General features: G+C 39.9%; 1 protein-coding gene across 1 annotated transcript in view; it reads left to right on the top strand.

The window, feature by feature from the left end:
* Positions 1 to 14,117, top strand: part of ddx52 (DEAD (Asp-Glu-Ala-Asp) box polypeptide 52) — a 36,411-nt gene that overhangs the window by 18,702 nt on the left and 3,592 nt on the right. Inside the window, exons 10-13 of the mRNA XM_060847888.1 lie at positions 824 to 946; positions 3,657 to 3,807; positions 8,253 to 8,328; positions 10,409 to 10,480. Of these exons, the coding sequence (XP_060703871.1) occupies positions 824 to 946; positions 3,657 to 3,807; positions 8,253 to 8,328; positions 10,409 to 10,480 (422 nt within the window). The remainder of the gene's footprint in view (positions 1 to 823; positions 947 to 3,656; positions 3,808 to 8,252; positions 8,329 to 10,408; positions 10,481 to 14,117) is intronic.

Consider the following 14,117-nt stretch of genomic DNA (forward strand, 5'->3'; position numbering starts at 1 on the left):
TAAAAAGATGTGCCAGTATATTTATTCATCGCTGTGAGCACTGATCCTTTCCTGCCTATATAATTATTTTAATCAACATGTTCGGGTACCTCCAGGGAAGGTGGGAAAGGACATAGACCTTCTGACCCAGAGGTCAGTGCACGACAAGAAACCAGCTTATTTTACTTGAGTAAATCTAGCACCTAATTATAAAATCGCCTTATTTTATAGTGCCAAGTGTTGCCCACCAGGAGCAGTGTGACATCAATAAACACTCCTGATTCATACAGCTCCAGCAGCTTATGGAAATGCTTTCGAGGGAGTGAATCTAGTCCACCTGTTCAGAAATATTAGTAGGCATCTCTGGGCAGATGGGACTTGAACCTAGGTCTCCTATCCCAGGGAAAGTGACATTTATTGCAAGAACCCATGAAAACCAGCTGTTTGTTTATCTTAGACGCAGCATTTTTTTCCTCCCACGTCGAAGGTAAAGCAGGAAGCAAGAACTAGGATTTATAAATACCTGTATTTTTAATCCACCTGTTCGGAAATGTTATGGCACAATTTTGGAGCACATGGGACTTAAAACTGCACCAGAAGCTCACGAGTAAATCACCCGCGTCACTAGTTAAGATAAGTTTACAAGCACTGGATATCAGGCACAGTGCAACAGTAGCAAAATAGGGGAAGGTGTGAACAGTGGGAGGGAACTAAATTAAATCTATTTTGGAAAGGCAAATAATACACTCCAGCCCTGAAGTGCAATCTCTCTGTAATGGCATTATGAAAGTTAAAGCATTTGTTGCACTGACTTAATCATGCTTTACCTTTTTTTTCCCCTCAGGGGTTTTCACCTCCAGTGCTAGTTTTCGTTCAGTCTATTGAAAGAGCAAAAGAACTCTTTCATGAGTTGATCTACGAGGGCATTAACGTTGAGGTTATCCATGCAGAAAGAACACAACAGCAGGTATTGTCATTTTCATTTTCTTTGGGGCTGGGGGTGGGGGGGACCCACGCAAAGCTAACTATTAGGTTAACAGCTAAAATTAGAAACTGACTAATAGATCATTAATTGCTGAATCAATTAGCTTTGCACAGCCTCTTTTGAAGAAAAAAATCAGAACTGTTTTATGCTGAAATAGTACTAATGATTATTCTGAAAAATGCATTATTTAAAGCATTGGTTGGAAATCTAATTATACCTTGTTTGTGCAATAGTTTAATAAATCAGGTTGTCGGTTTGCTCACTGAGCTGGTGGTTTTGATCTCCAATCTTTTGTCTGCGCTAGGTAATATCAGTGAGACTCCAATGCAGTGAAGCATCAGTGTTATGTCCCGCTTTCTACTTATGTGCCTTGATTTGTTCCGGTGGATGATATCATTTTCGGTTCTGCTTCTGAGAGGTTGGTAAATGGGGTCCAAATCTATATGTTTGTCTGTTCATTTGGACTCCATTTATCCTCATGGAATGCCAAGAGTGTGGAAACAGGCCATCTTTGGCCTGACCCGTGTCTCTCGTCTCTTGCACATACCGCCCCCCCCCACCCCCACCGGCCATGGTAAAGCATTTCACTTAGACCTATCCCTGCGTTTCATTTGGCTACACCACCTAGCCTGGACATGATGGGCAATGCTAAATTGCCAGTATCGAACTTGCACATCTTTGGACTTCTCAGGAACTAACCGGAAATTATATCACCCACCACAACATCAACATGCACAAATAGCTAACAGGACAGAACACCAACACTTCACTGGAGACACAGTGATGTAACGTCTATAAACAAAGCCACCAGCTCAGTGAGCAAACTGACAAACCTGAGCTACAAATCTTCTCCACAATCTCAGTTTAATAAACTTCAGGTCTAGGTTTGTCATGGCTAGCACAACCAAACAAGTAATGTCTTATTTGTTTTTAGGATTTCGGGAATGGGCCACTGTACAGCTCTGTCCAACCCGTCCATGCCGACCAGATAGCCCAACCCAATCTAGTCCCACTTTCCAGCACTGGGCGCATATCTCTCCAAATCCTTTCTATTCATATATCTATCCAGATGCCTTTTTAAATGTTTATTCTATCCATGCACCTCATGATTTTATAAACCCCTATAAGATCACCCCTCAGCCTCTGAAACTCCAAGGAAAACAGCCCTATTCAATCTCTCCCTGTAGCTCAAATTCTCCAAACCAGACAACAATCTTTTCTGAACCCTTTCAAGCTTCACAACTAATTGAAACTTATAAGATAATGAGAGGGTTAGAAAGGGTGGACGGTGAGAGCCTTTTTCCTCGGATGATGAAGACTAACGCAAGGGGACGTAGTTTTAAATTGAGGGATGTTTGATTTATGACCGATATCGGGTAGCTTCTTTACTCAGTAGTAGGGGCATGGAACGGCATGTCTGCAACAGTCGTGGACTCGCTGATGTTAAGGGCATTTAAATGGGCATTGGACGTGCATATGGATAATAGAGTGGTGTAGGATAGATGGGCATCAGATTAATTTCACAGGTCAGCACAACATTGAGGGCCGAAGAGCCTGTACTGCAGTGTAATGTTCTTTGTAAAGTTAATCTTAGTTTCTCATTGTGGCTTTATGAAGATCAGACCAGCGGTGAAGGTACTAATAAAATATATTGTTTCATGTGAGTTAGAGGTGTGTTTTTATAGGGAGGACTAAACCATAAAAATTAAGAAAATATTTGCTTTTCTCCCAATATTTGTTCTTAAGTATACTGTTGTAAGCCAGGTTACTGGGACTCTTCCACAACACAGCCACTCGAATTTGAGCTTGATCCACGTTTCCTCAGTGAAGAGCTTGACTTTGACATTCAGCACTGAGGAAATGTCAAGGTTCCCACTGTACTGCTATTCTCAGACTTGGTTTTGTTCTTGCCAGTTTTGGAAATGGTGGAGGCAGTGACTCCACACTTCTGGGCAGGCTCCTGTTTTAAAGCAGGGGTCAGTGAATTTCAAGTTGAATTAGTCTGTCTGAACCCTTTTAGTTTTTGAACAGGTTCTCCATACCAGCAATGCTTCAGCATAGAAATGGTAGAGAGTACAATAGTCTGTGTATACAAAATATCACTACAAACTTATGTTTTGGTTTTAGTGTCGTGCTGTGTGACGATCATTGAAGTGTTTGTTAATCCGTCACGTGAGAGTCCTTCTTTAAGTTTTTCCTGAAAGATGTTTCTCAAAACTCCAACTTATATGTAGCTATATGTGGTACATTCAACTATGACAGAGGCAGAAGCACTGCATTCAACGAAAGTACCTTCAAGCTGGCGCAGGGAAGAAAATCAAACCGTTTTTCTATCACCTCTATTGGTGGGAACCTGTGTCTATGTGGATAAGACCAAGATTGTGCAACCCACTGTGGTGGAACAGACCCTTATACTTGCGATCAAGGCTCACATACCAAGTCTTATTAATATACTACACTAGCTCCAGTGCCTATACTTGGTGCCTTATATTTTCTTGCTTGAAGTTTTTGTATAATGTCTCCCAAATATTTTTCATATTTTTAGAGCTAGCAATTGTTGAATATCCAACTGCAATTTAGATCTGCGAATTCAGTGGACCTAGAAAATGTAGCTTTGCATTAAAATAAGCTTCTCCTTTTGTAAGTGTCTCTAGGCTTTACAGCAATTTCTGTCTGTATTTTCCCCACTCAGAGAGATAATGTAGTATGCAGCTTCAGAGCCGGAAAAATTTGGGTCCTCATTTGTACAGCGCTCCTGGCTCGTGGTATTGATTTTAAAGGAGTGAATCTAGTCATTAATTACGACTTTCCAACTACTGCTGTGGAGTACATTCATAGAATTGGTATGTATATAGTCATATTTCCACATTCAGTGAAAGTCTATTGTTTTTGAAAAGGACCTGCGTTAGAAAACACTTGCTGAGTAGCTTGAACTTTGCCAAGCTGGATAATGCCTTTATAGCATCTGTACAAAAGTTTCCAAGTGAGAGTCTTTAAAATTCAAGCTTTTATGCATTGTTTCATTTTAAATCCAGCCATATTAGAAATGTTTTTCTGAAGCAGATTCAGCAACTGTCACCATCTTTTGTCCATTCCCCATCCCTAGCACATGCATGCACCTCGTGATTGTGGATTAAGTTGATAAAGAGCAAAGGATATTAAAAAAATTATTCAAAACAATTGACATTGCAGAATGTTGAGCCAATTTTTTTTGTGTTGGATTTATTTTGTCCAGTAATTGTAGCAAATATGGCTATCATCTAACTGTGGGGGCAGGAGGGAAAAACTTGGTTTGTTTTAAAAAATTGGCCTGATTGAACCCTCTGCCTGAGGAAATAAGGGAGTAATTTAGTCCTAGGTATACAGGGGCCATCAAGGGAAACTCCATGCGCCATGGCTGAAGGAATGTTGTCAAAATCTGGTTGGTGCTTCTATCTTCTATTTAAAATCCCTGATTGTTGGCATAATTGGAATTCCTGTAACTGCAACCAATACTTGGATTATTAACTATTTGTCAAAGCAATACACGCTAATGAAACTAGGTTTTGTGCTTTTATGAGCAAAACCCATCCTTGACCAATGCTACTTTAGTTCCATGAAAGCTATGTAGAAGATTAAAACGTAAAACCTAACTGTAAGGAAAATCATAACACTGATACGAAATACGTGACTTTTCTAAATGTTGTTACTATTAGAATGCATAGTAATCAGCTCCTATTGAGGATTAGTGTCGGGGAGTAGCTGGCAGTGGTAGTCATTAAAGTTGTGCAGATCAAAAGATCCTGGTTTGTATTGTTTCTCACTCCCTCACGCTTTGTTCACTGCTGTCCCATCAGTGGTTGGTTGAGATGGCCTCTTTGACCCTGCCTCAGGAGTGAAAAAATCAGCCAAGCATTTCAATTACTGATTGCTGTCCAGTGACCCATGTTGGAATTGCACATGCGGACAACATTTAGGCCAAACTGCTTGGTCTGCTCCTGTTATTTAACATCCAGAAAACTTGTGATGCAAGCAAAATAGCAGAGAGCAACTGAAATGATATCTTCGAAGGGAGAGTATTAACATTAAAATGTACTTTTATATAACAGCAAATCCTGCATATCTTAAGGTCTGTCATCTTGAAATATGAATACTATATCTCTTTTTTTATAGCAAGAGCATTGCATCAGTTATTATAGATTTTTAATAAGCCAGTACGTTCGGCCTGCAGGTACTGTCTGCAGATCTTTGTAGAGGTTCTTTTTAATGAAGGGACAGAAAGTTAATTGTTTTTAAAAATAAGTTTTATTTCTATTGAGGTGAACCTTTGAAACACTAATGTGTGACATTTTTCACAACAATGCTTATTCACATATTGTATTCAAATATTTAAAACATCTTTACTCAGTTAATTACACTCCAGTGATATTTAAACCAGCTATTCTGCACCATGATGAGTGGCTTTTAGTGTATTAGCTGTGGGAGAATTGTTAACAAGGACATGGGGAGAACGTCCTTGTTTAGTGAGATAATTATTCAAACCTTCTTGGATTAAATCCCTCCTATCAAAAGGCAACAGCATTAAATGAACCTGCACCAATTAGATAATGAAGTACAACATCAGCTGAAATTAGTACTTCTGGCTTGGAGGTGAGAATGCAACCAACTTTTTAACTGGGAGGAAGATGAGCATCTTCTCGGAGAGACCAGGACAGCAGGTTTCTAATTCATGCTGTCTTTATATGCTGCTGTGGTTAGCTTTAAAATAGCATTGGCATAGCTGTTGGAAGTATATCTCCTGGGTAGAAATACATGTGTCGCTGAAAGGTGCAATTTAACATTTTTTTTTACTTGTCCTCTTTCTCTTTCTTTCCTCCTTCTATCTCATTGTAAACATTATGAATGAAATTATTAATGGTGAATTTAAAGCACCTTGCAAATCTAATTTAGTTGTGAGATTATTGCAATGACCTGATAATGGACACAATTAATGTGGAAAAGGAAAGTCAAATGGCCACTGGAGCAAATCCATTTAGAATAAACCTGTTGGTTTCCCTGTCGTGGCATTCAACTAGGAAATTATTCAAAGGATTTTGCCTCCACAAACACCACCTAACATGTGAAAAACTTACTGACTAGTTTACAAGTCCATGTCCTCTAAGGGTTATCGCACTTTTCTAAATAGACCTTTTTTTCATTTATTTATTTGCTATGTAACCATGGTCCATCCATCTATCTTACCTGTCAGATTTGACATTCATTACTCTTACCTCAGCCTTTCAGAAACATGACGTTCGTTTGTTTGTTTGTCCTTTTTTTTTGTCGTGTTCAGGACTTGATCATCTCCTATGCAACAGTGACACAGTGATCAAAGCTGTTGTTACTCAAAGACATGGAACACTTTCAAGTTTTAGCATGAAAATCTTAAATTTCTAACTTCCAGTCAAAATATATCTGTACCACGTTTTGTTGTTTGAACTCTGCTGTGATGGTATATTTGAAACACTTTTTGAGAGTCTTGATGAAAAGTCATTTTGGATTCAACATTGACTGTTTCCTTCTCTATAGATACTGCCAGACCTCAATTTCTTCAGCCCGCTATTTGTTTTTATAGCAAAACATTTGCTCTTTGATAAGGTCCCATGTGAAAGATTTGTATGTAAAATTAAACATATGAGATTGGGGTTAATGTGCTGACATGGCTAAAGAACTGGATGGCAGGCAGGAAACAGCATGACTAAACAGGTCCAAGTGACAGTGAATGACTAGTGTGGTATTGCTGTGATCAGTGCTTTGATCCCAGTTATTCACACTTTATATTAATGATTTTAGATGAGAGAACTAAATGTAATGCCTCCCAAGCCTGTAGACGATAAATGGAGAAAGTGAGGACTGCCGATGTTGGAGATCAGAGTCGAGAGTGTGGTACTGGAAAAGCACAGCAGGTCAGTCAGCACCTGAGGAGCAGGAGAGTTGATGCTTCAGGCATAAGCCCTTCATCAGGAATTTCTGATAAAGGGCTTCTACCTGAAACACGACTCTCCTGCTCCTTGGATGCTGTCTGACCTGCTGTGTTTCTGCAACACTACACTTTTCCACACAAAGCTGGCTGATAGGATGCCAGGATGTGAGGAGGATGCAGAAATGCTTTCATGTAATTTGGACAGTTGTGTGGAGAATGCAGTATAATGTCTAAGTGTGAGATTATCCACTTTGGATACAAAAGCAGGCAGATTATCTGACTGGTGATAGCTGTGCAAAAGGGGCAGGATATGACCAAACCTGGGTGTCCCCAGTCACCAGTTGTTGCAAGCAGCACGCAATGAAGAAGGCAAGCGCTATGTTGGTCTTCATAGCGAGAATCTTCAAGTACAGAGCAGGGATGTCTTGCTGCAATTGTACCGAGCCTTGGTGAGACCATTCCTGGAGTATTGTGTGCAGCTTTTACCCTCTTTATCTGAGGAAATGCATTCTAGCTATGGAGGGAATGCAACAAAGGTTTGCCAGACTGATTCCTGGGAAGGCAGGACTGACCTATGAAGAGAGACTGGATTAGGTAGAACTGTATTCACTAGAGCTGAAAATGTGTTACTGGAAAAGCGCAGCAGGTCAGGCAGCATCCAAGGAACAGGAAATTCGACGTTTCGGGCATAGGCCCTTCCTCCGGCTTATGCCCGAAACGTCGAATTTCCTGTTCCTTGGATGCTGCCTGACCTGCTGCGCTTTTCCAGTAACGCATTTTCAGCTCTGATCTCCAGCATCTGCAGACCTCACTTTCTCCCTGTATTCACTAGCGTTTGGAAGAATAATGGATATATCCTAAAACCTATAAAGGTCTCACCAGACTAGACAGGGTAAATGCAGAAATAATTTTCCTGATGACTGTGGAGTCCGGAATGGAGGTGATAGTTTGAGGATGCAAGGAAGGCCACTTAAGGAATGAGATGAGAAATTTCTTAACCCAGAAAGTAGTGAACCTAAGGAATTCTCTGCTGCAGAAAGTGGTTGAGGCCAGAAAATTGATTGTTTTTCAAGAAAGAGTTAAACATTAGTTCTTGGGGCTAAAGGGATCAAAGGAAATGGGGAGAAACCGGGAAGAGGTGACTGAGGTGGATGATTAGACCTGATCAGATTGAATGGTGGTGAAGGCTTGAATGGCCAACTCCTACCTTCTGTTTTTATGCTTTTGTTTTCAGTTTTTTTCACTTTGCATCATTCCTTAGTTCTCATTTCCTGTATAAATATTCTAATTGTTTATCTTCTGTGTGAAATAATACATTATGGTAATAAGTGTGCTTTTTATATGTAGGACGGACTGGAAGAGCTGGTCATCGAGGAAAGTCTATTACATTTTTCACAGAAGATGATAAGCCACTTTTACGGAGGTTAGTTTGAACTTGTGTGTTGTAAGCCAGAGGTTCCCTGTTGTTAGAGTAAAGCTAATCGGTGGATGCGTTTTGATTATTCGTTCACGGGATGTGACCATCGAAGGCAATGCCAGTTTTCATTGTCCATCACTGATTGGCTGAAGGTGGCAGCACCTTCAAAGACTCTGACATAGATGCTCCCACATTTCTGTAGGAGAGGGAATATTTTGAGATTAAACACTTAGCTTCTTTTAAGAGGAGTATTTCTATGTAAGAGGAAAGAAAATAGTGCTTGATGGAATCCATTTTCTGCTTATTAAGGCAGAGTTGGAGTATTGTGAGAAGTACAATTGAGCTGTCCCTTACTGTGATTAAAATGTTCATTTCGTATATTGTTGGCTATTGAAATATTGCTTGCATTGTGTAAATGCTACCTGTTCTAACAATCTACTGCATATAATGAAAATAGAGGCTTCTTGTTTTTTCTAGTTTGACGGCGAAAAAGTGACAACTATTATTAGAAAGACGCAATGTCAGTTTTGCTCCAGTGAACTGTTTACCATCGGGCAAGCAATAAAGAATTGGGCATTTTGCAATAAATTTCTGCAAAAGCTTGGTCTCTTGTCCCAAAAATGTAGTGTTTTGTGGTTTCACAAGATTCTCTTAAAACAATGATCCTGTATAAAATGAAAATAGTGAAAGAGTGGCACTAATTTTCTAAATTAATAGCAAAAACTTTTTTTTTAAAAATCTTTATACTTGTTAGCTGTTTACATGTGCTGCAGTCAGAAATACTGATTCATAGCTGAGTGAGTGACTCAGTGGATCAACATGACTTCCAGATAGGTACAGTAATTCTGTAAACAAGTTGTTCTATAATTCGACTGTCCTTGGACAGTGGTTTAGTCAAAAGCCTTTTTTCTTTTTAAATTTTAGTAAGAAAATACTGTCCTAACATGCTGTATATGACTGTTCTCCAAATTCCTCTGAGGAAGTATAATTGATTTATCAATTTCACTTGCATTTTACAGTGAATAATACAGTAAAATACAGTGAAAAGTTTTAACAGTTGCCACAATCTTGCAGCATTTTGAATAGTTCAAGAATATAAAGGATAAAACCTAAAACTGAGTCTTGAGCCGGCTCACTAATGATGTCTGCACTGCTGCCCCTTCCTCCACTGCCTCACCTGCACCAGACCCACCAATGTAAGAGTTCCGTCTCTTCAGGCACCACTTCTTCACTGCGCCCACCTCGGCCATGTTGATGCCAGGTCCAGTGCCTAACTCCCACATTCCCTGCAACCAGGAATCCCTGACTCCACTTTTATGAAAATCTTTTTAATGAGCCTATGGTTTTATTTAAGAAAAGTGTCGTTACGCACTGTCTCTAAATTTGAGGATGCATCAACATTTCCCTGTGAAATAAACTGTGCCATGGCTAGAAGACAAAGTGAACTGGAAAACTGATGCTCTGCAATGATGATAACAAATGGCCATGGTAGGAATCTGAACTTAATTGTGTTCCATAATTAATATGAATGAGGGTGTCTTACTTGCATAACCTAACAGCTCATATTAGGATCTTAAGAGGTTTATAATTTTCATGAATTTAAACAGATTATTTGTTGCCATTCCAACAATTGTTTTAAGCTACAAAAGTGCTGACTGTCGAGACTTCTAAGCCTTAAAAATAGAACTAAATTGTAGCTGAACTAATTTTTAATCTGAATGAGTCAAGACTGAATCTGGCACCATTACAGATATCGTGTCACTTGGCTTACTGAGTTTTAATTTATGGAAACATTTGGCAGTCACTGATCAGCCACATCCCGTTCATAAAATTCAGATCAAAAATGATTAGCTTTGTGAAAAACAGAAGTTCCTGACTTTTATAAATTCTTAATTCACCAATCTTTTATGGTGACAGAATCAAGGAGTTGAATGGGCTCAGCAGTTCTTCCTATTGATCACCATTGATGCTTGGGCAAAATAAAATCTGTGCCAAAAATATCATGGCTATTCATAGTTGATGTGAGAATAACTCAATGTTTTCAGAAGTGTTCAGAATCTTATTGTTTTATTTTCTCTTCAATTAGTATAGCAAACGTTATCAAACAAGCTGGTTGCCCTGTACCAGACTATATGATGCAAATAAACAAACTGAAAAGGTAAGTGCCATTAATTTAAAACGTCACACTAGCAGATATTCTAAAATGCTGTCTAAGGCTGTTTGAGACAAAGGAGAAAGTGAGGTCTGCAGATGCTGGAGTATCAGAGCTGAAAATGTGTTGCTGGAAAAGGCTTATGCCCGAAACATCGAATTTCCTGTTCCTTGGATGCTGCCTGACCTGCTGCGCTTTTCCAGCAACACATTTTCAGCTCTGTTTGAGACAAAGGAATGGTTTGATCTTGGTGAGTGGCCTGGGTTGCAATATCTGGCAAACTTGAGTTCTATCAGTTGGCTTGTAAAGCTCAATCACTGTCTTGTCTCTTCCAAATGAAAATCCCAAAGAACTGTGGATGCAGAAACAAAAAACAGAAATTACTGGAAAAACCCAGCAGGTCTGGCTGCATCTGTGGAGGGAAACCAGAGTTAACGGTTCCGGTCTGATGACCCTTCAGAACGAATGATATCTTCCAAACGAAACTGTACTCACCTAGGAATGCAGAGGGTAGAACTTTTGTCTGTTTAGTATAAAGTGCTTTAAGATGAATTATTTTAAATATACACTTTCCCCCTTTATTGGAGTTGGTGAGGCACGTATATATTGCTATGATTCAGCTGTTGTTTATAATCTAAGTAATCTAATCTCATAATGACTTATTCAAGAATTAGCATTTCACTGGCTATATTGGCAGATTTTTTTTTGAAAAGCTGTCTTTTAATGCAAGCATTAATTTCAAGAAAGGATGTTATCAACACCATTTGTATCTTTGAAAGAAAAGAGTTTTATCATCCTGACTCTTTTTTTTCTCCCTGTTTTGTGCCCCCGTAATTGTCAGTTAGTCTGCTCTACACTCGATCACTGCGACTTTCTGTTGGCCATGGGGAATTGTGGTGGGAAGCCTAGGGTTGAATCTTTCTCTTTGGTGTGGCTGAGATTGCAGATGGAAGACTTGTCTAGCATCTCCACACTTTTTCTATTTCTTCCATTTTCGGATATGGTACACCTTAGGTATATTAGTTTAGATTAGATTACTTAGTGTGGAAACAGGCCCTTCAGCCCACACTGACCCGCCGAAGCACACTCACCCGACCCATTCCCTTACATTTACCCTGCACCCAACTCTACAGGCAATTTAGCATGGCTAATTCACCTAACCTGCATGTTTTTGAAATGTGGGAGGAAAGCGGAGCACCCAGAGGAAACCCACGCAGACACCGGGAGAATGTGTGGAGTTTGCACAATCAGTCACCTGAGGCGGGAATTGAACCCAGGTCTCTGGTGCTGTGAGGCAGCAGTGCCACCGCGCTGCCCATTAATGCTTCACCTTTTGAACATAGATGCTTTAAATCCAATTCTACACAGGTGCAAGTTGTACAATTGTAGCATTGACAGATGAATTTTAAATTTCTGTTTTATTGATCTTTTTGTTTGTCGTTATGTGTAAAGTATTATCCCAAATGTAAAAGCAAAAAAATCACTGCACATTTCTGAATTGATATTTGTCTTGAGATCTATGTGCTTTCTTGAGCACAGTGTTGATGATAGATTGGCTTTTTATATCGTTTGCTGTAAAGAGTACACTGGGGTTTTTTTAACCTTGTAATCCGTGGCTAAAACAGAGACGGTAAATCAAACCACCATAGTGGGCGCGGTTTCAAATTTGGTTGCTAAAATCTGAAATAAACAACTGGTAGCTGTAATGGTGATCAAAAAAAAAACACAGGATTGTCATGAATGTCTATTTAGTTCACAAATGGAGATAGCCACTAATTACCCACATACAACTAGTTGAGCAATAACTGCTGACTGTGTGCCAGTATCATTCCATGCTGTAAATTAATAAATAAAAGATGTAACAATTTTGTTCTGTCAGGGTAGGTGTTATTTTTGTCTAGAGATTTTATGCTAACCCTTTCAAGTTATGAATATTAACAACTAAGACCACAAGATGTCAGATGAAGTAGGCCATTCAGCCCGTTGAGTCTTTTTTTTAAACCCCCTCCCTTCAATGGGATTGTAAACTGATAACTCTCAATACCATTATCCTGCCATTTCCCAAGTTACCCTTGATTTCCTTACTAAAATTTAGTTTCAGAGAACATCTCAGGACACCTGCACCAATCTCCAACCCCTGTGGCTGCGCATTTCAACTCCCCCCTCCCACTCCCACTCCGTCAAGAACATGCAGGTCCTGGGCTGCTGCCTCCACCAAACCCTCACCACCTGATGCCTGGAGGAACAACACCTTGTATTCCGCGTTGGAACCCTGCAACCACACAGAATAAATATGGATTTTAACAGCTTCCTCGTTCCCCCCTCTTTCTCCCCTCCCCCCCCCCCAGTCCCAAGCCTCTAACTCAGCACTGCCCTCTAGACCTGTCCATCACTCCCCCAACCTATCACCTTCTCCCTCACCTTCATCCACCTATCGCTTTCTCAGCTACCTTTCTCCAAACTCCGCTCCCTCCCATTTATTGCTCCACCCCAACCCATAAGCCTCATTCCTGATGAAGGGCTTATGTCAGAAACATCGATTCTCCTGCTCCTTGGATGCTGCCTGACCTGCTGTGCTTTTCCAGCACTACACCTCTACACTGATCTCCAGCATCTGCAGTCCTCACTGTCTCCTGACTAAAATTCTGCATATCTCAGTCTTGCATATACTTAATGACCCAGTCTTTGCAGCCCTCTGCAGAATTGAATTCCACTACCCGTTGACAGACAGAGTTCCTTCTCGTCTTTATCCTAACTGGTGACCCTTTTATTGGAGATTAAGTCCTCTGGTTCTAGACACTCCCACATGGGGAAACAACCTCTTCACAGCTACCAGGTCATGTCCCAAATTTCAGTAAGGTTCTTGTAAATTCCAATGAGTACCGATCCAACTTACTCAACTCCTTACTAACGAAAAAATTCTTCCTTATCTGAAATCAGCCATCCTGAACCTTCTCTGGATTTCCCCCAGTGCCAGTATATCTTTCCTTAGGTAAGGGAACCAAGACTATTTATCGCATTGTCAGTGTCATCTATCTAGTGCATTGTATAGTTTTAGCAAACCATCCCTATTTATAAATTTTCACAAAATACCATTTATGAACTTGGATGCTAGCTTTTTGTGACTGATGTGCAAGGACTGCCAAATCCTTTTGAGCTGCAGCTTTCTGCAGTTTTTCTCTCTCTTTTTAAAATAATATTCAGCTCTTTGATTCTCTGGCCAAATTGCATAACCTCACATTTTTCCGCATTTTATATTCTATCTGCTAGATTTTTGCCCACTCATTCAACCTGTCAATATTCCTCTAAAATGTCTATCATTTTCACCATTTGCCTTCCCACCTATTTTTGTCACCTGCAAACTTGATTATGACATGTCCATTTTCTCATCCAAGCCATTAATATATAATATAAACAATTGTAGAACATTTTTTACATGCCCTCACTAGTTCCTTATTTATTCAGTCCTACAGTTTAGGCTCAGTTATTAGACTAAGCCCACCAGTGTCTTATTTCCCTTGTCTTGTCTTTTCTTACCTGCACCCAAATGGATGCTACATTATCTGGTCCAGGATCACTTTTTGCTATAGAGGTATTCCACCTCATACTAACCATGCTATTTCTCCACCTTTTCCTTCCTTCC

The sequence above is a fragment of the Hemiscyllium ocellatum genome, chromosome 31 (genome assembly GCF_020745735.1).
Source record: "Hemiscyllium ocellatum isolate sHemOce1 chromosome 31, sHemOce1.pat.X.cur, whole genome shotgun sequence".
Lineage (NCBI taxonomy): Eukaryota > Metazoa > Chordata > Chondrichthyes > Orectolobiformes > Hemiscylliidae > Hemiscyllium > Hemiscyllium ocellatum.